Source organism: Chelonia mydas, chromosome 2, assembly GCF_015237465.2.
Source record: "Chelonia mydas isolate rCheMyd1 chromosome 2, rCheMyd1.pri.v2, whole genome shotgun sequence".
In the NCBI taxonomy this organism is placed as follows: Eukaryota; Metazoa; Chordata; order Testudines; family Cheloniidae; genus Chelonia; species Chelonia mydas.
The window spans coordinates 72,778,929-72,800,365 of NC_057850.1; the positions used below are offsets into that span (position 1 = coordinate 72,778,929).

At 41.5% G+C, this 21,437-nt stretch overlaps 1 protein-coding gene across 22 annotated transcripts in view; it reads right to left on the reverse strand.

Annotated features, from left to right (window-relative positions):
- DTNA (dystrobrevin alpha) overlaps nt 1-21,437 on the reverse strand; it is a 293,408-nt gene that overhangs the window by 11,863 nt on the left and 260,108 nt on the right. For 13 of the 22 annotated variants that reach the window (XM_043539652.1, XM_037892658.2, XM_037892667.2 and 10 more), the window contains 4 exons: nt 15,460-15,619; nt 12,716-12,805; nt 11,935-12,103; nt 10,822-10,954 (listed from right to left, as the gene is read on the reverse strand). In XM_043539652.1, the coding sequence (XP_043395587.1) occupies nt 10,822-10,954; nt 11,935-12,103; nt 12,716-12,805; nt 15,460-15,619 (552 nt within the window). Of the gene's footprint in view, nt 1-7,094; nt 7,144-10,821; nt 10,955-11,934; nt 12,104-12,715; nt 12,806-15,459; nt 15,620-21,437 lie in introns of all 22 variants that reach the window. The other 9 variants (XM_037892660.2, XM_043539658.1, XM_037892662.2 and 6 more) reach the window with 2 other exon arrangements.

Consider the following 21,437-nt stretch of genomic DNA (forward strand, 5'->3'; position numbering starts at 1 on the left):
CGGGAACTGTGGGATAGCCACCCACAGTGCAACTCTCCAGAAGTTGACGGTTGTCTCGGTACTGTGGACACACTCCGCCGACTACATGCACTTAGAGCATTTGTGTGGGGACACACACAATCAACTGTATAAAAATGCTTTCTACAAAACTGACTTCTATAAATTCGACCTAATTTCATAGTGTAGACATACCCTAATTCTGTTCCATTCTTCAAGCACAGATGCTGCTATAGGATTCTTGAATACCTGAACAGCGTTAAAATGGAATATTGATCTTACATTTAGTATCTCCTTTCAGTCAGTTACAAAAGATTTATTATTAATGCTATTTTGTTGAAAAATGAAAGAAAAAAGTGCATTATAAGTTGTGAGGGGAAGATCTCAATAGCTTTTGAGGTTAAGTTTGCAAAACTCGCGGGAAATCCTAAGAACAGGAATTCTGGGGAGCATTTTGCCACTTCAGTTTCAGATCTCAGCCAGAATGAGGAATTTTATAAGGGCCTGAAAATTAAACACAAAGGAGTGGAAGAGGGCAGTTATCTGAATTTGTTTAAACCTCAAAGTTTCAATTTGCAGTTTAGGTTGGTTCTTCTTTAGGTAATTTTAAGGATATAGAAATATAGATACAGCTCATAGTTTTTGATGGCATCATTATAAACCACAAGCGCAAAGTATAAGTGATGTGTGAGGCAGCCAGAACATTAAGATCCATTTATAGCATTGTATATAATTCAGTTTTTTAAATTTACTGTACACACTCTATGCCTTAGCTGAGTATTTGTGGGTGTGAGGAGGGATTATTATAGATTTCCAGGATGCTCCTTTTTGTTCCAGACCTGGCATTGGGATGAAGAGATGGTTGTAAGCAAGAAATGAGTAACACTGAATTACAGAATTATAAATACATTGAAGGGTTCTACTAACGACATAAATCAGTCACAAGTTGAAGCTCAAGTGATTAGTAATGGCAGAGGACCCCCCTTCCCCCCCAGTATTTATAACTTCAGCCACAGTTTATTTCCTGTTGTATTATAATTTAATGATTAAAAAATCCTAGTTTTCATGCAACATTAAAGTTGAAAAATGATGCACTGAAAGTTAAGGTCACTCCTCCCAAAGTTAATTTGGCCACATTGCACATCTGACATTTTTATGTTATATACTACTAATCAAGAACACATTAACAGTGAGATTAAAAAGAAAAAGAAAATATTACACATGTGGTCTGTAGCTCAGTTAATATAGCAGGATGGGAATAACCGAACTTTTGAAATTTATTACATAGTGAGAGCTTGATTCTTTTTCAAACTTAATGTTCCATGTAATGCTATTTTTATATTTAATGTGCCTTTTTAGGATAATATACAAGCCTTGAATTATTTGGCTTTGGGATCCTACAAGTTTTGCCAGCAGAAAACGTAAGTAGAGCTAAATGCAATTTTTTTTGGCAAGTAGTATATTTGCAGAGAGACTTCCATTTTTCAGGGCCCCGAAACTATTTGCAAGTTCAGGTCAAATTCGACAAATAGTTTGGCTGAAAAAAATCTGAAAACAAACATTTGCCAAATGTCAAAATGAACCGTTCTGACACTTTTTGTCAAATCGACATTTCCTTTGGCAATGTCATTTCTGTCGATCCAAATCCACATTTGAAATGTTTTGTTCAATTGTCTTTTGTTTTTCTTTGTTTTGATGAGAAAAACTAAATTTTTCAGTTTGGTTCAAAGCAACCGTCCCTCCTACCCCCCTTTTTTTTCTGGTTCAGCCAGCAAACCAAAAAAATCAATTATTTGCTCAGCTCTACATGTAAGTTTATTGGTTCTGGACCCATGCTTAAGACTCCTTAGAGCAGCAGCACTCTCACCCATAGACAGGTGTGGCAGACACACTTAAAAATGCACAAAGGAAGAGAGAAGTCTCCTCATCTTGATGGCTTTAAATAGAGCTGACTTAATTGTACACATCCTTTAATGATTTTTTTTTATTCATAGGATTCATAGATTCTAAGGCCAGAAGGGACCATTGTGATTGTCTACTCTGACTTCCTGTATAACCGAGGCCATAGGACTTTGCTGAATTAATTCCTGTTTGAACTAGATCATATTTTTTAGAGAAACATCCAATCTTGATTTCAAATGGAGAATCCACCACAATCCTTGGTAAATTGTGCCAATGGCTAATTATCCTCTGTTAAAAATTTGTGCCTTCAGTCCAGTCTGAATTTGTGTAGCTTCAACTTCAAGCCATCAGATGTTGTTATGCCTTTATCTACTAGATTGAAGAGCCCTCTATTATCAAATTTCTGTTCCCCAGGTAGGCACTTTTGGACTGTGATCAAGTTATCCTTTAACCGTCTCTTTGATAACCGTAATAGATTGACTCCTTGAGTTTATCACTGTCACTATACCTATTAAGTTTGTGGACCTAAAGCTACTTGACTTGTGGAGCTTACAAGCTCTATTGAGTTCCAGTGGAGTAAGGTGTCCTAAATATACTGTTAACCAAAACATCATTACAATGCATCTGAAAAAAATGTATACAAAAGAATCTAGTGTGCACATGTGACATTTCTGACTTTAAACATTCATAAAATAAAACTACTGAACTTTCTTCCCTCTTATCTTGCTTTAAAGTCTCACAGAAATCTAAAAGCAAGACATGTTTTTGCCATTTCTAGCTTCACTCCTTTTCTGAGTTGAGTGTAATATTCCTGGGTGGAACATATGGGCAAATTGTTCCTTTCACATTCATAATGTAGGGCCTGATTTAAGGCCACTGAAGTCAAAGGAAAATACTCCCACTGACATCAACGGGTGTTGGATTTGACTCTCAACTATAGCAGAGAACTAAAATGCATATAAAAATAATTTAAAGTGAGACTTAATAAAGAATCCCCTTCTCAGTGTACTCTCCTACATGCTAGTACCTTAAGCATGGCTTTAAAGAGCTTTTCACACCTTACAATTGTTTTAAAAACAATAAGCATTAATTGAAAAATGACCTGGATGTGACTGAGTAAATGTTGCCATGGCATCACCAACAAAGACATTGCTTTAAAAAGTACAATAAGTTGAAGTTAATGTGGGACCACACTCACACCACAAGTCAGCCCCCCTTTAATATGTCACACCCGCATTCAGTAGTGACCTGCTTCTGTTCCCATTGAAGCCACTGGCAAAAGTCCACTGGCAGCTATGGGAACCAAATTAGGCCAATACTCTATTTTAAGTAAAATAACTTAAAAAATTTTTTATGCTCAGACAATTTCAAGTTCTATTTTTAGTTTCATCCAGTGAAAGCTGAAAACACTTTTCACCTTGTGCTTAGACAATGTTAGTCTGTTGCTCCATTAATTTTATATATATATATATATATATATTATTGCCGCTTATTTTAATATGAAAAACTTAAATTGAAAACATGATTACATTATATTTTATATGTTACAAGAACCCACTTGCTCTCTTGAGAATGCATTTGTTATATTTATACCAGATGTTTTCAGGATCACTTCCAGAGACTTTCCCATAGCATTATTCCAAAATGCAAATAGGATATAATAATTTTAAATAATAATGATAAAGTGTATAGCTTTATAAATCAGGAAACAAACGGAGTTCTGTGACAGTCTGTCAATCATATAATTGTACTAATGTCTATAATGCACTGGTCTGACTTGCCCTCTCATTCTTCCTAATAAACTTCATTTTATAAGAGCAGTTCCAGGGGATTATTGTTTTGGGATAGAAAAATCACTTGGCCTTTCACCTAACACCTGTGCAATACAATGCTGATAGTATTTCTATACAGAATTTGTTGGCTAATACGATCTCTAAAAATAACTGCTTTTTATATTCAACAGCAGGGGTTCCCAAGAAATAGAAATGCAGATCTGACAGCCCCCTGCTATAGTTACGCAGTTGGCAGGACTCAAGGTAGTGCTTTAACCACTGCAGCCTGTATAAATTGTTTGGCGTTTCTCTTTCCAAAGTGATGAAATATTAATAACAAATAAAGTACAAAGGATACATTGTTTTTCCCAGAAGTAAACGGGCTTGAGTACAATGGATTCTATTACTTGAGGGGGCTATTTTAGATTGTATCACACAATCCTGTGCAGATGTGGCATCGATGAAACAAGAATTTGCTGTTTTAGGATAAAAGTACAGGGTGAAATCCTGACTCCAGTGAAGTCAGTGGTAGTTTTGCCATTGCCTTCAATGAGGCTAAGTTTTCCCTCATAGGATGAAATTTTCTAAATGCTCAGTGTTGGCCTAACTGCTCCCACTGAGGTCAACAGGTGTTTTACCGTAGACTGCAGCAGAAGCAGCATTAAGTCAACACAGAGCGCTTTCAAAAGTCCCACCCATAATGTGCTGGGCTAACTTCAAATGTTTCAGAAAAGATCCAAGAGATGAGATGTTAACTGAACCTTCCTAGCCCACCAACCAGGGCAGGGATGCAAATTTTCAGATAATCTGTACTTTTGTGTAACTTGGCTTTTCTTACAACAGTATCTTAGCCTTGGTGTTTCTAGCTGGAAGCAGAAAGTGTAGAGGTTCGCTAAAGTTATAATATTAAAAGAAGTTACCTGAACTTTTTTAAACAAACAAAAATCAGTAATTAAGAACTTTATAGACATTCATTATTGCAGCGTGGTCTGTTTTCATATTCTAGTAACTTGACAGGTAACTAACAATTCCAGTATGTTGACAGAAGAAAATATGTTTCTGTAGCAGCTCACTTTCCAGGCACACACCAAGGCTGCTGAGGAGGTGAGTATAACCTGATGGGGGGTATATAATAGGAAAATGTGTTGTGGTGTGTACTTATTCAGTGTTGTGATATTTTGTGGGATTGCTAGTATTTGAGAGAGGGGCATTTAAATACATACATACATAGCTAGCAGCTTTTAATCCCCATCCCCCAAAGTGCTTTACAAACAAAGGCCCAAATTCTAGCATCAGTTACAGGCATATCACTCCTAATAAACTCACTGAGAATTGCACACAAGTAGCTGAGGGCCAAATTTTGCCATCAGACTGATATAAACAAGAAGTACTTTGCCAATGACTAAAACGCAGCCTCCTCTCGGACGAAACACGGCAGCCACTTAACAGTGATCATCAACACTACTTGGAACAAAAAGAAAAGGGGTACTTGTGGCACCTTAGAGACTAACCAATTTATTTGAGCATAAGCTTTCGTGAGCTACAGCTCACTTCATCCGATGAAGTGAGCTGTAGCTCACGAAAGCTTATGCTCAAATAAATTGGTTAGTCTCTAAGGTGCCACAAGTACTCCTTTTCTTTTTGCGAATACAGACTAACACGGCTGTTACTCTGAAACACTACTTGGAACAGAAAGAGAAGATACCATACACATCTGAAACTCTAGAGGGGATTTAAACAGTGGAAATCTATTTCATCATGTTAGAATTTGTATAGGAAGCCTCGTTTCATAACTTAAACTCCTGTGAGAGGTTGCATGGGTCAGCTCACTGGTTTTACTTCTCATCTGCAAATGGCTCCACCAGCAAGGCAAAGTGCTCCTTAATGCCATACTGGGGCACTGGCCAAGCTCAAAAGTGACAAACTGTACTTCATTGGAGATGATGGGTACTTAGTGATAGCTGTGGGTGATGGCGTTTGATACATGAGTACTAACTATCCATCTTAAGCACTTATATGGCACCATAGGTGCCAACTCCACGGGTACGCCAGGCTGGCACACCCATGGAAAAAAAAAAGCGGGTGCCCAGTGCCCACCGGCGGGCCCCTCCACCTCTCCCCCAACAGCGCCTCCCGCCCACCGAAGATCAGGTGTTCAGTGGTGTGCAGGAGGCACTGGGGGGAAAGGGGAAGAGGAGAAGCAGGGGCAGGAAGAGGCAGAGCAAGGGCGGGGCTGGGCAACGCGTCAGGGGGGACATCCCCAGATGCTGGGGAGTGGAAAAGATTTGCGGGGGGGCAGAAGCAAGAGTGGCAGGATCAGCCCTTTCTGGCTGCTGGGACACTGCTCGGCAGTGTGGCGGGCCGGCGGCTGACTGGGAGAGCCTGGCTGGGGAGGCAGCTTCTGCTCTCCGCCCGGGCTCAGGTGCTGGGGACCAGGGCAAGCGAGCCAGAGCCCCCACAACCCCTGGGACGTTTCTGGCATGTTCAGCCAAGGTCCTCGGTAGCTGAGCCTGGGCAGGGAGTGGAAGCTGCCTCCCCAACCAGGCTCTCTCAAGCAGCTGCTGGGCTGCAAAGCAGCCATCAGGAGGGGCCGCTGTTAGAAGCGGCTCCCTCCCTCTCCCCACCCAGGGTCCCTCACACCAGGGAGAGTGCCAGAACATGCCGGGGGGCCAGGCGCAGTGGGAGGACAGAGCGTCTCCCCTGCAGATAACATGAGTCGGGGAGAGCATGGTGGTGCTAGGCTGGGCATGGGGGGGTTGGCATGGGGAGGGGAATATGTGACCGGTCACGTGACCTCCCCTTTAGATAGCACCCCCTCAGTATGGGGAGGTACCAGTCGTCTATGGTGGGGCGTGCTCGAGGGAGGGGGCAGAACAGGGTGGGAAGAGGAGGGGCCGGGATGGGGCCTTGAGGGAAGGGTTGGGGTTGGGTGGGGCATCCCCAGGGAAATCATAAAGTCGGTGCCTGTGTATGGTACCCATTCCTGAAGTACCTGAGTGCCTCACAATTTGTAATGTATTTATCTACACAACATCCCTGTGAGTTACGGAAGTAGACAGGGGGAACTGAAGCATAGAGCGGGGAACTGAACCCATGTCTGCTGAATTCCAAGCTAGTGTCCTGATCACTGGGTCATTCTCTCTCTCTCATGGTCAATTCATGCATTGTCACTGATCGCTAAGACCACCATTTGCCCTCCTGCGTAACAGAGTAAGGTAATAAAATAAAAGAGTGTGTGGGGATGATCCTCAGGACTTTGACGGCTTATTAGGCATGGTTTAGAGATAATTCATGCTTGGATGTCTAGAAATAAGCAAGGGAGGAGACAGCATCATCACACGTGCACGTAAAGCAGAAGGCGCAGTGTATCTGAATTACAAGTTACCAGTTGGAAACTTTCTCCTATATTAAGGTAATACTTACTTGAGAGGAGAGTGATAGAAGGATATTGCATTCAACCTTGCAAACTGACCTGTAGATAACAAAGGACATAAAACAAGAAGATGACAAGTTAAGCCAGTGAGCAGCCAGGCCAGTGTATTATTTGGAATAAAGCCATGCACAAGAGAGGAAATAAGAGAGAACAATAATGGGGTCAGGAAATAAGACTAAGGAAAACTGGCTCATACAATACATTCATCAAGAAGCTATAAGACGACCATATCTGCTAGCTGACATGGGAGGGTAAGCGTTGTTAGCGTTTAGGTTTGTGCATTAAATGTATTCCTCCTGATAACACTTGTTATTTGCTACATGCTTAAGATGTGGAAAAAGATGATGCTTTTGAGGCTTCTTGTCTCAGATTCTCTCATGTACCATGCATATTGCTGCTGCCACACTGCCAGCCAAGAGAGTGCTTTTCTGCTATCTGGTTTCATTTAAACTCTAGTGTCTCAGAGTTTCATTTGCAAAAGCTTGCTTGAAGGTCACACAGACCAGAAACACTGGGTATTGTGCCATCATCTCCTATGCAATAAGAAGTCTGCATGTCCATCTAAAAGTACTGCTTTTACATATAGTGAGACAGAGAAATACATCTAATATCATTCTTGAACCAACAAAGGATACTTTAAGCCTAGTAGCAGTAATTTTCTTACCAGATTTTTTCAGTTGACAGTTGTATTATGAGAGCAACTACAGCCATCATTTGTTTTAGACTATTTAGTCGAATGGGAAACTTATGTGAACATCACTAAGAAATATCACATTACATTCTAGAGGCTGGATTCAAACTACACAGTTCTTCCCACCACCATTCCCTGGAACACTTGAAAAATAAATTTACTGGCTTTTTCTTCTTTTTTAAAAAAATAAAGATAACGCTAGCTCTGTGTTGTTTGACTTTAAAGCTATCCTGGGATATCAGTGGGAAAAAGTCTTGAATAATGAAATACTATGCATTAAACCCAAATCAGAGAAGAGCACCAAGGCCACGTCAGACGTTCTAGTGACTCAAACGCACATAACCTTGCTAACTCTTATTCATCCTAGCAGCTCTTCCTCAAGTAGTCCCAATGGCACCATTCATGTTAGTAAGGGCTACTAACACAATTGAAGGTTTGCATACTAGGAGCCATAGTCATCAATTGAAAATATTTTCTAGAAAACAAAACGTTTGCTGTTATCAAATAATTTCTGAGTAGTACTCTACTGCTTAGAGGCAAAGTGTTATGTTTCCTTAGGAAACGTGAATAGACTGAACTCTTCTTCTGGGATGAACATTTCATATTACCGAATTTAATCATTTTTTTAAAAAAGGTAGTTCTTTTCTGTTTTTAATTTCTATTTTTTTTCCTCAAGTGGAAACAAGCCATGTGTAATATTCACCCTTTGTGAAATCCTGCCCCAGTGAAGTTTTCCATTGACTTCAATGGAGACAAGATTTTACGCACTGTCTTCCTGGGGCTATTTTGGGACTACAGCAGTAAAGCCCTACTTTGGAGGAAGCAACAATACTGAAAGGTATCTGCCAAAATTTCTCTCTCCCACTTCACAAATAATGGTTGTAATTCTGCAGCTCCCCCACCCCACACACTTAATTTTATGCATTTGCGTAATCCCATTGTAATTAGTGCGACTATTCATGTAAGTTTAAAAACGTGTATTTGTTAATGGAGCTGTGCTGCAGGGTACTAATATTGGCCCTGATCCTGCACTGAACTCTATAGTCAGATCATTACACTGTTCCCTTTATTGAAAAAATGGAGTATCAGTAGAAGTAGAGAAATTGATGACATAATGCTTGTCTGATGTCACTGTTAAGGTGTTCCTGCTACGTAATAAATCACTGCTTTCCATGTTCTAACTCAGCAGTAGCAGTTCCACTTACTCAGCAGAAACCTAAGGACTGCCCCCTTTTGTCATTTGTTATCTTGGGTAAAAACACTGGCACAACTTTGAGGTGTTGCCCATTGTTGCCATATTAAGATGTTGCATAGCAAGGATGATGACGAAATGTCATTGCGTCCTCAAAGACAGTCACAATGAACTGACTTTATGTGAGCTACCGTAGTCTTGTACAGCAGATTTATGTAAAAACTATGATAGTCACCTGAAATTCAAAACCAATGGCAACCTTGATGTGAGCCAACAGACATTTTAAACTCTGGCTCACTCTGATTTTTACACCTGGATGATCAGAGGAGGAGTAACTTAAAACAGGCACTGATCTCTTGCACCATGCAAACGTGCACATCATTTACTAGACAGGCAAGATACTTTGAGAGTCCAAACGTTCAGGGCCAGTTGGCTTGAAACCCCTTATGGCTGTTGAAGCTACAGGTGCACTTTGCTAGTCACCAGGTGACTAATTCACAAGCCAAGTCCCCCAGGCTGAGTCCTTAGTGTCCTATTTCACCCGATGCAGCAGTCAGACCTTTGAGATATCATGTGTCATAACCATATAGCTAAGAGTAGGCTAGAATTCCTCCTTACCTATAAGGGGTTAAGAAGCTCAAATAACCTGGTTGGCACCTGACGAAAAGGACCAATGGGGAAAGAAGATACTTTCAAATCTGGGGGGTGGGGAGGCTTTGTTGGTGCTCTTTGTTTTTGTGTTCTCTGGAGAAGCAGAGAAGCATCAGGTCAGAAAACTCCTCCTAAAATCATCCTAACATGAGTCTCAATATTGCAAAAAGAGTAAGTAAATAAGGCAATGCGCGTTAGATTATCTTTTGTTTTTAGCTTGTGAATTTTCCCTGTGCTTAGAGGGAGGTTTATCCCTGTTTTTTGAAACTTTAAAGTTTTGCCTAGAGGGGAATCCTCTGTGTTTTGAATCTGATTACCCTGTAAAGTTATCTTCCATCCTGATTTTACAGAGGTGCTTCTTCTACTTTTTTTCTTTATAATAAAGTTCTGTTTTTTAAGAATCTGGTTTACCTATTTGGTTGGTAGATTAGTCTCAAGCCTCCCCAGGAAAGGGGGTGAAGGGGCTTGGGGTGATATTTTAGGGAAACAGGAACTCCAAGTGGTCCTTCTTCCGAATCTTTGTCTAACTCACTTGGTGGTGGCAGCAGTACCCATCCAAGGACAAGGAAGGATTTGTGCCTTGGGGAAGTTTTTAACCTAAGCTGGTAGAAATAAGCTTAGGCGGTCTTTCATGCGGGTCTCCACATCTGTACCCTAGAGTTCAGAGTGGGGAGGGAACCCTGACATCACATGACTCACTCCAGACCCTTTCCCCCATCCCAGATTATGACAAAACCATCCTGTTTTAAAAGGACTAGTTCAGCAGGCTCCAGTCCCCTCACAAGGAGAGAACATCATAGATGCTTTATGTTATTAAACAAAAAACTGAGCTCAACATGCAATACCGTCTCTACAGTACAAAGCATTCTTGTGTGGGTGGCTTGGTAGAAATTGATTGGCAGTAGCAATTATGAAGGATTAGCTAATGACCTTGTGAAGGTTAATGTCAGCCTTAAGCAAGTCAATTGATGAGCTCTTTCTGAGCACTTTGTGTGTGTGTGCGCGCGTTTGTGTGTGTGAGAGATCTATCAATCAATCTATCTAAGGGAGACATGAGAGGGGAGAGTTTTAAGAATAATATATTTTTAAAATCTGGAAGCACCAGCCACTGACAAGAAATTGCAGATGGTGGGTTACTGCAGCACAATAAGCCCGGGGACTATTTGGTGGGTTCCTTTCTTACCTGGTAGGCTTCATCCTGCAGCTTTTGTTTCAGATATTCCTCCATCTTGAGCTCATTTTCCAGCTGGCGGACAGAGTCATTTTCATAGTTCTCATCATCTGCTCTAACATAGGGGTCTCCATCTTCTGTAACCCTAAAGACAATTATTAATAAATAGCCTCCTAAGACGAATTACATTCAATGTTAAAAGAACTTCCCTATTTGAATGAAAACTGAGAGGAAAGCAGGATCTATGTTTTCAACTCCATGAACATTTTCTTGAAGTTATTTTTATTTTTGCAGCCCTTCCTAAAGTCCCATCTTTGCAGTGATTTAGCAGCCATGAAAGAGATTAAGGGACATGCCCTACTAAATGTGCATTCACAGTCCAATCATGCTCCCATTTTCGTCAATGAAAAAAATTCTCAAAAGCTTCCTTGAGAGCAAGATTTGGCTCTAAGGATCTGAGCCGAAGCCTACTGGAGTCAATGGAAAGACTCCCATTGACGTTAGTCGATTTTGGATCTGACCCTAAATTACAGTTCATTGAAAAGTTTCTGAAGAAACATGCCATTTCATTGACAGCAAAACATTTCATGAAGTCATACTGATTTTAAAGAAGGTTTAGATGGGATGGTCAGGGTGGGTGAGACAGAGAAAGAGACCCTTTCGATCTGAAAATGGAAGTTTCAATACAACTCTAATTCGTGAAAACCTTTAAAAGGCTTTGTTTTCATTCCACAGTGCAACAAAAACAAATTTTGAAATCTTGAAAGTTGTCGTAAAACAGAATTGTCATCTTTCAGCCTGCTCTATGTTAAATCATTAAAATTTGCCAACCGTACTCTAGCAAAACCTCACAAATAAAAAGCCTCAGCTGCTGAATTTCCTAATGGAAATCCAGTAAGGTTGCTTCTTATTATGGGCTCACAAAAGTCGCAGACTGGAATCGAGAGTATTAACTGATCACTTCTTGCCCTGACTCCTTTAGCTTAGAGAGCTCATTATTATTGTATAGGCAAAGAGCCACCCCCCAGTTAGATTTAGTTATATTACTGGGGGGAAATCTGTACATGCACATTCGCATCATAATTTCAATACAAAATGAATTAAAAAAATAGAGAAGGTACCCACATGTCACTGCGAATGGTGCCAGTGGCAGCTGCACTGTGAATATATCCTGGCTTCCGGGCATGGATTTGTGCAAGGAAAGCCTTTTCAGAAGTCGGTGATGGAACAAGATCATCAAAATGAGTCCGTCCAAACTCAGAATCCACATTACTCTCCGTCTCGCTGCCCATCTCTGTGAGCCACAAAAGGTGATTATGGCTACATTTAATTTTCACATGTGCTAGTAGGCTTGGTTCATTTCTCTAAATATTCTTCTGTTTCTCCAAGTTAGAGTTCCAATCTCTCTCAATCGTGAATACACCAGTATGTTTCAGGCAACATGGATGCTGTGGCCATATGTTCTCTATCTATTTGCAGAGCCATCTCTTGTTTCTGTGGCGGTACAGCATAATAGATCCTCTGCAGACATTTGCATATGTTGCTAAAAAAGGAGACCACAGTATATGCCATTTGGCACAGCTAGAAATCTAGACTCAGGAGAACTCGGATATTGCACATCAGGATACAGGTGCATTGTTGTGCTACTGACATCTTTTTAAAAATAATTACCTGTGATAGTATTTACAGATGCACCAAAATGTTATATTCTGAAAAAAAAATTCTAAGCTTTAATTGCATCTGGATGTCTGTAGCTTTCAAAACGACCACTTTTAGGTTTTCTTTCCATAAAATACAAAAATATCCAGAACTCCATTTAGGTGTTTTTTTTCTCAGCTCCCTTTTATTTATTTTTAAAGATATGGTAAATGACTGTACCGTGATCATGCTCTTAAGCCTCACGCACCTGAGTTTAGCTCTTTCACCAGAGAAGACATGGTATTGGTAATTGAATCTGCTGCCACTAGTAAGTCATTTCTTAAATTTCGCCTTGTGCCTGAGGCAGGAAAAAGAAAAAAAAAAACACAAAGCTAAGATTTTTCTCAAGGGACAAATTATGGCTTTGTGTATGAAGTACTTTTAATCTTACACCAAGTTGCCAACATCATAATTTCAAGGAGTCAAGTCCTTCCAAAGGGGCACTTGCAAAACTTATATTCAGAACAGCTCCGTTTTCTAACCCCGCACTCAGCAGCAGCTCAACATCATGCTTCATTTATTCACAATGTCAGAAACTTGGAAGTTATTAATTACAATCAAACTCACTTTTGTGGGGTGACACTAGGAGACCGAGGCTAAGAGATGAAATGTCCGGGGGAAGTGGACTGAAGTTATTTCTCCCTAAGTTTCCATGGCTCTGTTTAATGACTCTTATTGTATAAATATGGTCAATGTTGAAAAAACATGGTTGATTTCATTAGGCCTTATATGGATTTTCCTTTCCCATCCCTTCGTGGTATCTTTTGGAGCTCAGGAATCTTGTATTTTCCATAATCGACTCCCATTTAAAAAAAAACAAACGAACCCAACCAGCAGGGTCAGTGGAATGGGATGGGGATGGGGGGGCAGCTGGGAGCCAGAATGGAAATATTGGTAGGGATTCTGCCCCCCCAACTCCTGCACACCTGCGGATGGAGGTGAAGGGGGACTCAGAGGGGCTACAGCAGCTGCTGAGCAGGTAGGAACCACAAGGACCCCACTTTCCTTCCTGGAGCTGGCTGCTCCCCAGCCGAGATTGAGTAGTTCCCTTTGCTCTCCCTCCTACTCCCCGTTCACAGCAAACTTCTGCCTACCCTGAAAGCCACTACCCCCTTCATCAACAGCCCTGTGCTGCTGTGACCCTCTTTCCAATACAGGAGGGTCTAGACGTTGCTTCCTGCAGAACTCCTCAGTACTGCTTTAAGCATCAATCAGGGAAGGTTATTAGAGAGCAAAGTACAATACTTTTAGGGTTGTGATGGCTGGTACAGCGTGCTCCCAGCCTATGCTATCACAGAGTCCCAAACTCATATCCTAGTGTAGTTGAACCAACTACATATAAATAGACTCAACCCTTAAAATCCTCGCTAACTTCACAGGGGATGATGCATAGAAACTGGCAGGATTTGGCATCTGGAATGTCTTTTAAACTGACGGCCCTTAGTAAGTCAAAGCCTGCGCCCTCCCTCTGTCCCTCCCCCGCACCCCACACTTTGAGAAGAGTTGTAATGCCTTCTCAGCTTCACATCTATACAGACTTTTACATCTATTCTCTAAGAAGAGAAAATATAGGAGAGCTAGTGCTCTACTCCATGGAGTGCCTTCACTATGGCCAAATTAAAAGAACTCTGACAGTATAGCTGTTTGCTTAAAAAAGAATCCCCACATACCATGGTGTTTACCAGCACATTACACAAGGATTGCTCTTAAAAACTGCCCAGATTTGCCTTATACGACTGGAATAAGATAAATACTGAGGGTAAACCCTTTATATACCAAAGGTAGTTGTTTTTAAGTGTGATCACTGTACGTATGAGAATATACTCTTACATTGCCGTTTCACTTTAGCAGAACACATTGCTGTGACGAAAAGCAGTGGCCTGAAGCAGCCCATGCATTATTTATGGCTATTTTATTGTAACTACTAAATTCTCTCGCTTTGTCCAAGTTCTGAAAGAAACCATTCTTGAAGAGAGTGGTCCATGTCTGTACACCTCTCTCAGTTTTTTTAGGTTGAAAGAAGAAAATGTCACACTGTGTGTTCATTTCTCACAGAATACATGTTGAACAACCTGGTGCCATGGGACAAGGATCAATCCTCTAGCTGGATAGAGTTTAACATGAGAATTAACTAGTTCTTTAAAGGGAAAACCTTGATTGCACTTAGGGCTCATTCTTGTCATCCAATTCATGGATACAATTCCCACAGAAATTAATGGAAGTTGCAAGGGTGGGCAGAATTGAGCCCAGGAGGGCAAATTATGCTCTCAGTTACAGCAGGGTATATCTAGGGGGAGTCCACTGACATTCCAATTTGCAATGGTGTAACTGAGAGCAAAGTTTGGCCCTTTGTGTTCAAGGAAAAGAAAAACGGAAATTGCAGGGATGCAAGCATTTGGGAAAGAGAGTAATTCCATGGGCGGAGGGATATTTCCATGTTCAGGTCACATAAAGTATTTACTTTCTTTTATATTTAGCATATTATTTAACCTGTTATATTAGAACTTCAAAGCAAACAATCAGTGAGCGAAGGATGAATCTTCCATCCTTTTGCGATTTGACGAACAACACGGAAGGTGAATGAAAAGCGCACAGCAGCCGATGGCAGTGCTCTGGTAAACATTAGACACAATGGAAAAGTCCATCAGTTCTTAAGAGAAGCAGCACAATACTTCCTCCCTCTCACATCACCCTCCCACCCCCCAAAGCCCAGTTTGTTGAACCAACTTGCAATGGTCAATGACAAGTCTTTATTTTATGGCAAACAGGTTGAGTTGCAATGGATAAAGCACTGGAATAGGACTCAGGAGATCTGGGTTCTATTCCTGGCTTGGTCACTGGACAGCTGGGTGACCTTGTGCAGGTCACTTCTCCTCCCAGTGCCTCAGTTCCCCACCAGACACTTGCATATGCTCTCGGTGTAACTAATAACAACTTAACAATGCAACTTACTTTGTGCAAAAGCTTCTTGCACGTCTCCTCCCACGCCCGTCAGAGAGTCCTGAGGTGTATGGGTTGGGGTGGAGCAGGCAGACGCAGACCTGATCGGCATAGGAATAGGTCGGCTGATAGTGTGACTGGGTGAAGATCGAGGGGAGCCTGCTCCTTGAGTCTGGAAAATAAGAACAAGTGGTTAAATAGGTCTTTACAAGAGAAAACACTCAGCTGTAGTCATCTTCATTCCATTCCTTAGCTTGGCTGAGTGAAACCTCAGCTGGTATCATGCAGTTATGTAGAAAAATAGGGTAATATTAAATCAGTTGATGGAAACCTATTACACCCAACTTCTTGTTAGGAAACAGCTACAGCAACCTATGGTAAAGATGTAGTATGTAGGAAAGATAGATTAGAAGGTCATCCTGAAACATGGCAGGCTAGGTTGGATATAAAAATGTAAAGATATTTCTTGTCTTTAAATCTAAGGTCTGGGACTTTTTTCCGTGAAAGAATTAAGAGTGTTGGCAATATTCAGACATTCTTAGGAAGACAACTCTTGCAGTCTGTAGGAAGTGGAAGGATGCTGGCACTAAGGCAACTTTCAGTCTAGGTAAGGAGTTGAAGCTACTCCTGGGGGTGTAATATTTCCATGTTAGCTGATCAAGTTCGTGCCCTTACACCTCAACCACTGTTACCAGAAGGAATCCATGCAATAAAGTTTTGGAATGTAAATTCAACCTATTAGTGAAATAAAATCTTACCCTCCCAGCAAATAGTACAGATTTGTGCTTTTCTTCTTGGTTTGTGAGCTATTTAGCCACCACTAAATCATTCACTTTCAAATTGTTCACTCCACAGGATATACTCAGCCTCTCCCAAAGTACTGTTCAGATAGGCAATTTAAATTCCTGTTATGGGCCCAGTAGCTGGAAGTTAAAATGTTTTAACACCAGTCATATAAAATGTCATGCTGTTAGCACCTGAGAGTTAGTATCATTTAACTGAAATTCAAGCATACGTTGAAGAACAATAATTTTTAAAAGTGCAGCTGGGTGAGTGATACCAGGGGACACAGTGAATTAATGCACTTTTCCTTTACTGCCTGACAGTTCCTGGGAATATATGTCAACGTAAGAAAAACAACCAAACCAACCATACCCTATTTAGCATGATTAGGAATTGGGGTTCAGCAGAGGCCTATTACTAAGATAACATGAGTGTCACTAAACAGGAACCAGTGCTCATGTGTGTTAGTTTACAGTGAAAAATTACATTATCTCTAGTGAGGTTCCCCCCTGCCAATTTATTTGGACCTGCAGTATCAATTAAAAAAAATCAGTTGGATTCCTTAGTCCCTTCAGTGTCACATGCCTTCAATGTTCTGGTGACTGTTTCCTCAGAGATGAAGTTCAGATATTGATAACTGCGTGCCAAAATATGCGGCTACAATCCTTTATAAAATTGGTCGACTTTTCTTTTTTTAGATTTGTAAGCCAACTTCTGTTTTCTAGATTTTGGCCCTAACCATGCCTCCCTTGCCCCTACTGAAATAGGCCTGAACAGAAGAGAAGCAGCATTGTTATTGCTGGTTAACCTCCAACAAATTGATCAGGATACTTTTTTTTTTTTTAAGGGACACTGCCACTGCTGAAAAACAATGCTATGGAAGTTGACACTACAATGAGCTTAGCAGAAGTAGTTACCTAAGAGGTTTGAAGCAGGACTTTGCAAGGGAAAGTTACCGTTATGTGAGACACTCATTTCTGACAAGAAATGGCAAGTATAATTTTAATATTTTCTTTCAGAGTTAAAACTTTTAGAAAAGAGGGGAAATTTGAACACATAGGGACCAATGCTCTCCCTGCTTTCTGGCCCCTTCTGTCTCATTCTTGTAGTGCAAAGGGAGGCAAAAGTAGCTGGTTCTGGTCAGCTGAGAATTCTACCAGACCAGGGGAGTTTTCAGCTGGTGCTGACTTTGCATAACTAGTCCCCTGGGGACTGTTACGAGCTGGCAGAATTTAGAGTAGCCTGGTTCTCTAAACTCCACTGGGGCCATGCCCAGAGCAGATCAGACAAAACACCAGAGAGCAGCAAACTGTCTCCCTGCTACTCCACTGAACAGATTTTGGCAGATTTTGTCCGTAGTTCCATGTTGTACTTGTCCATTTTCTGTTTCTTTCCCACTGACTGGGAGGCTAAGGAAGAACAGAAAACCAGCAAGAACTCTTAAGGATGTTGAAGAAAGTACAGTTTATACAAATATTGTCCAATAAATCACACTTAAAGAACTATCAAATCATATGATGGGCATTTGGCTTGTCCATTAATTCCTTAAAATGATGGACATTTGGGCATTCCTTTTCTAGAATTTATCCTCACGGGGAATACAAGAAAGGAGAGGATACTTACCTTACAGTAGCTAGAGATCATCTAGGTGTTTTTGTCTCTACGGTTGTTGTACTGTAGCTCCACCATATGACATGAACGCACCCGTGCACTCTTAACTGGACACTGCAAAGTAGTAGTTGTAGGCCTGTGCCTATGCAGAACACCCCGTGCTCCAAATGAGGGGATATAGGGGATATATAGCAAGCCCACTGCCACTCAGTTCCTTCTCAGCCACGAAGCCAGAGACTCCACAGTAGAGGGGAAGGAGGGCGAGAGGTGGAGCACCCATAAGGACAAACACATCATGAATAACTCATGTTACTGTAAGGTAAGTAACCCCTCCTCCTCCTTTGAGCACATGTCCCTGTGGGTGCTCTACTGTAGGAGACTCCCAAGCAGTAATTCACAGAGGAAGTGGGTGCTGGGGAGGTAAATCAAGACACTGTTTGCAGAACTGCATCACCAGAGAAGCATCATCTCTGGAAGCAGGTAAGATGGCATAATGCTTGCAAAGGTATGAACAGAAGACCAAGTCACAGTCCTGCAGATTTATGCTATGGGAATGTCTTTTCGTAGAGCCATGGATGTGGATTGAGCTCTAGTGGAATGCGCTGTCACTGTGTATCCCAGTTCTTTCATAACAGGTCAAAATACAGCCTGAAACCCACTTAGACACATGCTGCATAGAAACAGGTTGGTCCTTCATTCTGAAAATGATACTCCCAGAGTACGGAGGATGTAACCTCCCTTGGAGCAAATTAGGTGACATTTGGAATTATTCGGGGTGGAAAAAGAGATCTACTTGTGGTAGAGCCCAGGTCTGGCAGACGTTGTGAAAGACAGAGTCTTTGAGCTACCATTCATGGTCTTGCCAGAAGCATCTGCTCAGGGAGTCTGCAATTGTATTCTGAAGGCCTGGCAGATTGACCACTGATATGTCTATTCAATGGGAAACGCACCAGTTCCAGAGTCTTAGTGACTTTGCACATAAGGGTCGTACTGGTGCCTGTAATCTCCTCTTGGCATCCTATAAAATTGGTCACCAAACTGACTCCAAGGATGCCAGTAACCCCTTTGGAAGGTATAGTGAAAGAGTCCCCACTAGTCATAGTCCCTGGGAATGGCAGATTCTCTAGAATCCTCCTCAGTAGAGCGACTCTTGGGAGCTGGATGGTACGGTACTGGCATGGATTCTTGTACTGAGATCTCAGAGTCTGATTATTTGTTTCCTGAGCTAAGTACCTGAGGCATCATGACCAGCTAAGTGCCTCAGGCATAACAACCAGTGAGGGGGCAGGTTTTCAGTCTGCAGGTGCCTTGGTAGTATCACTGAGGGGGCTCTGACAGATCTCCGCTGCAATGGAGATTCAGGCTCATCTGCAATGATGAGATCTTCAGATGACAGAAATCTGGAAGGAGCTGGAGGGCCGTGATAGCCTATAGTTGAGGCTTGAGTCACTACCAGAGGTGAAACTGTGGATCAGTGAGATGGAGACTGCTGCACAACTGAAGCAAAGTCCTGTCTTACTTCAGAGCTTGGGAAAGAAGTCAATACCACGGGATGCACAGTGGCCCTATGTGTATCATAGTGCCATGGAGGATCAGGCAGTGCCGCTGTGGTAGGTTGTCTGGTAGAGTGCTTATCCAGATGAGGCTTCTTATGTGGTACTGACACTTTGGTACCAGACTAAGTTGGAGCCCCTACAGTACTCTTTTAAGGGATGTGAGGTCTCCCGAGTGTGGGTCTTTACAGGGTGATCTACCCCTTTTCTTCATTTCTCTGATTGGGTAAGTGTGCTTCTTCCTTTTTGAGGTCTTCATGTCCATGGTCACAGATGAAGCTGGATGGGTGATTGAAGCGGCCTGTGATGTTGAGGCCAATGAACAGGGGGTAGTAGGAAGTGGACCCCATTGGAGCTAGGGAACATTCCATTAAGAGGAGTTTCAGTTTAGCCTCCCTCTCTCTTTTGGACCTGCCTTTAAATCCCAGACAGACCTTGCACTTTGAGGGGATTTGGGAGTCAAACATCACAGGCAACTCAAATATCTGTCACTGTGGGGAAAAGACCTGTGGCAAGTCTGGCACAGCCTAAACACTGGGGTCTTAGGCATAACAAATTGTGCTCCAGCACAAACAAAGGTACAGAAGGAGAAGGTAAAAGACCCCCCTCCGGGAGCTCAAAAAATAAATAAAATAAAAGTAAAGTAAAGTAAATAACTAAGAAACAAAAATAATGAATAAAGAAAGGCGGGAAGCTGAAACAGCTAACAGCAAAGGCTCTGTCTTGAGCCACAGGTGGTCGAGAAAGCACTGAGTGGAGGCAGGCTTGTGCCTGCCTATGTCCCCTTGTGTGGTGCATGGGGTGTTGTTCTGCTGAGGAGCACTACTTTGCGGTCTCTGATCAAGAGTGCATGGGTGCATGCACATCCTACAGTGGCACACTCATAGGGACATATACTCAAAGAAGAACTATACACTAGAGCTCAACATTTTAAAATACATACTATAATTGCTACACTGATCTGGTATGCAAGGTAAATAATGCACCGTTAACTGTAACTTTCATTTTCTGGAACAAGACCTTTGCAAGGCATGAGAAACTTTAGGTATTTGGGGTTTCCGTCTACTATGTAGATAAGATTTTTTTTCTTTTAACTATTTGGACAAAATCAACCCACAGAAAGTTGAAATATGTAAAGATCTAGAGACTCTATGGTTTAAAAGGTTGCAGCTATTTTTTATATTCTACTTTGCTAGATCAAATTCAGCCCAGATCCGTGGCAACTGAATGTTGTTACCATTGGATGTCTGTCTAGTGGCATATGTGAAATGCGGTTAGTGGTCTTAGTCTAGTTTGCAGGAGACAGATGGTAAATGTCTGAAAAACTATGCTTACAATTGATGCTAAATGACTGACTTGCTCGTAGTCTCAGCGTAAAGGCCAAGGATTGAACTTCTTTTAATCCCTAGTTAGACCCACAAGATCAGGATTGAGGCATGTTGATAGGGGAGTTTGTGGAAAGCTGCCACTATCACTGAGGTGACAGAAGGCTTCAGCCTTCATTTATTAACTGATTGCAGCTGTCAGCATCCAAGTGCTTTTTATGAGACCTTCATGTACCCGATTTAGCTCATCATACTTAGATCAAAGTGGTAAGGATTTTAATTATCCCTTTTTAGACTAGAAAATGGTTTATGTTACCTAGTGTCACACATAACTCAGTATAATACATTTGAAGTGAAGACTGTTTTTTTTGAAACTGTAGTCCATTGCTCCCTCTGCTGGAGCTGAAACTAGCTCACATAGCACGAAAGTCTGCCCAGGAAAATAATACTGTTACATTATAACATGACAACTAGGAAAACAATACATATGTGATCACTTCATTACCCTTCTGGGAGGAAGCATCATTGTGGCAATATAGAAATGGAAAGTACATAAGCACTAGAAACTTATCAAGACCATTAATTCCAACTGAGTTACTCCATGGATGAATTTAGCCCTACATCTGTAAATAGCCTATGAAAGAGATCAATGGGGAACATTTTATGGAAATGATGAGAACTAGTGTAAATAATTAATTAGCATAATCTCCTGCCATTC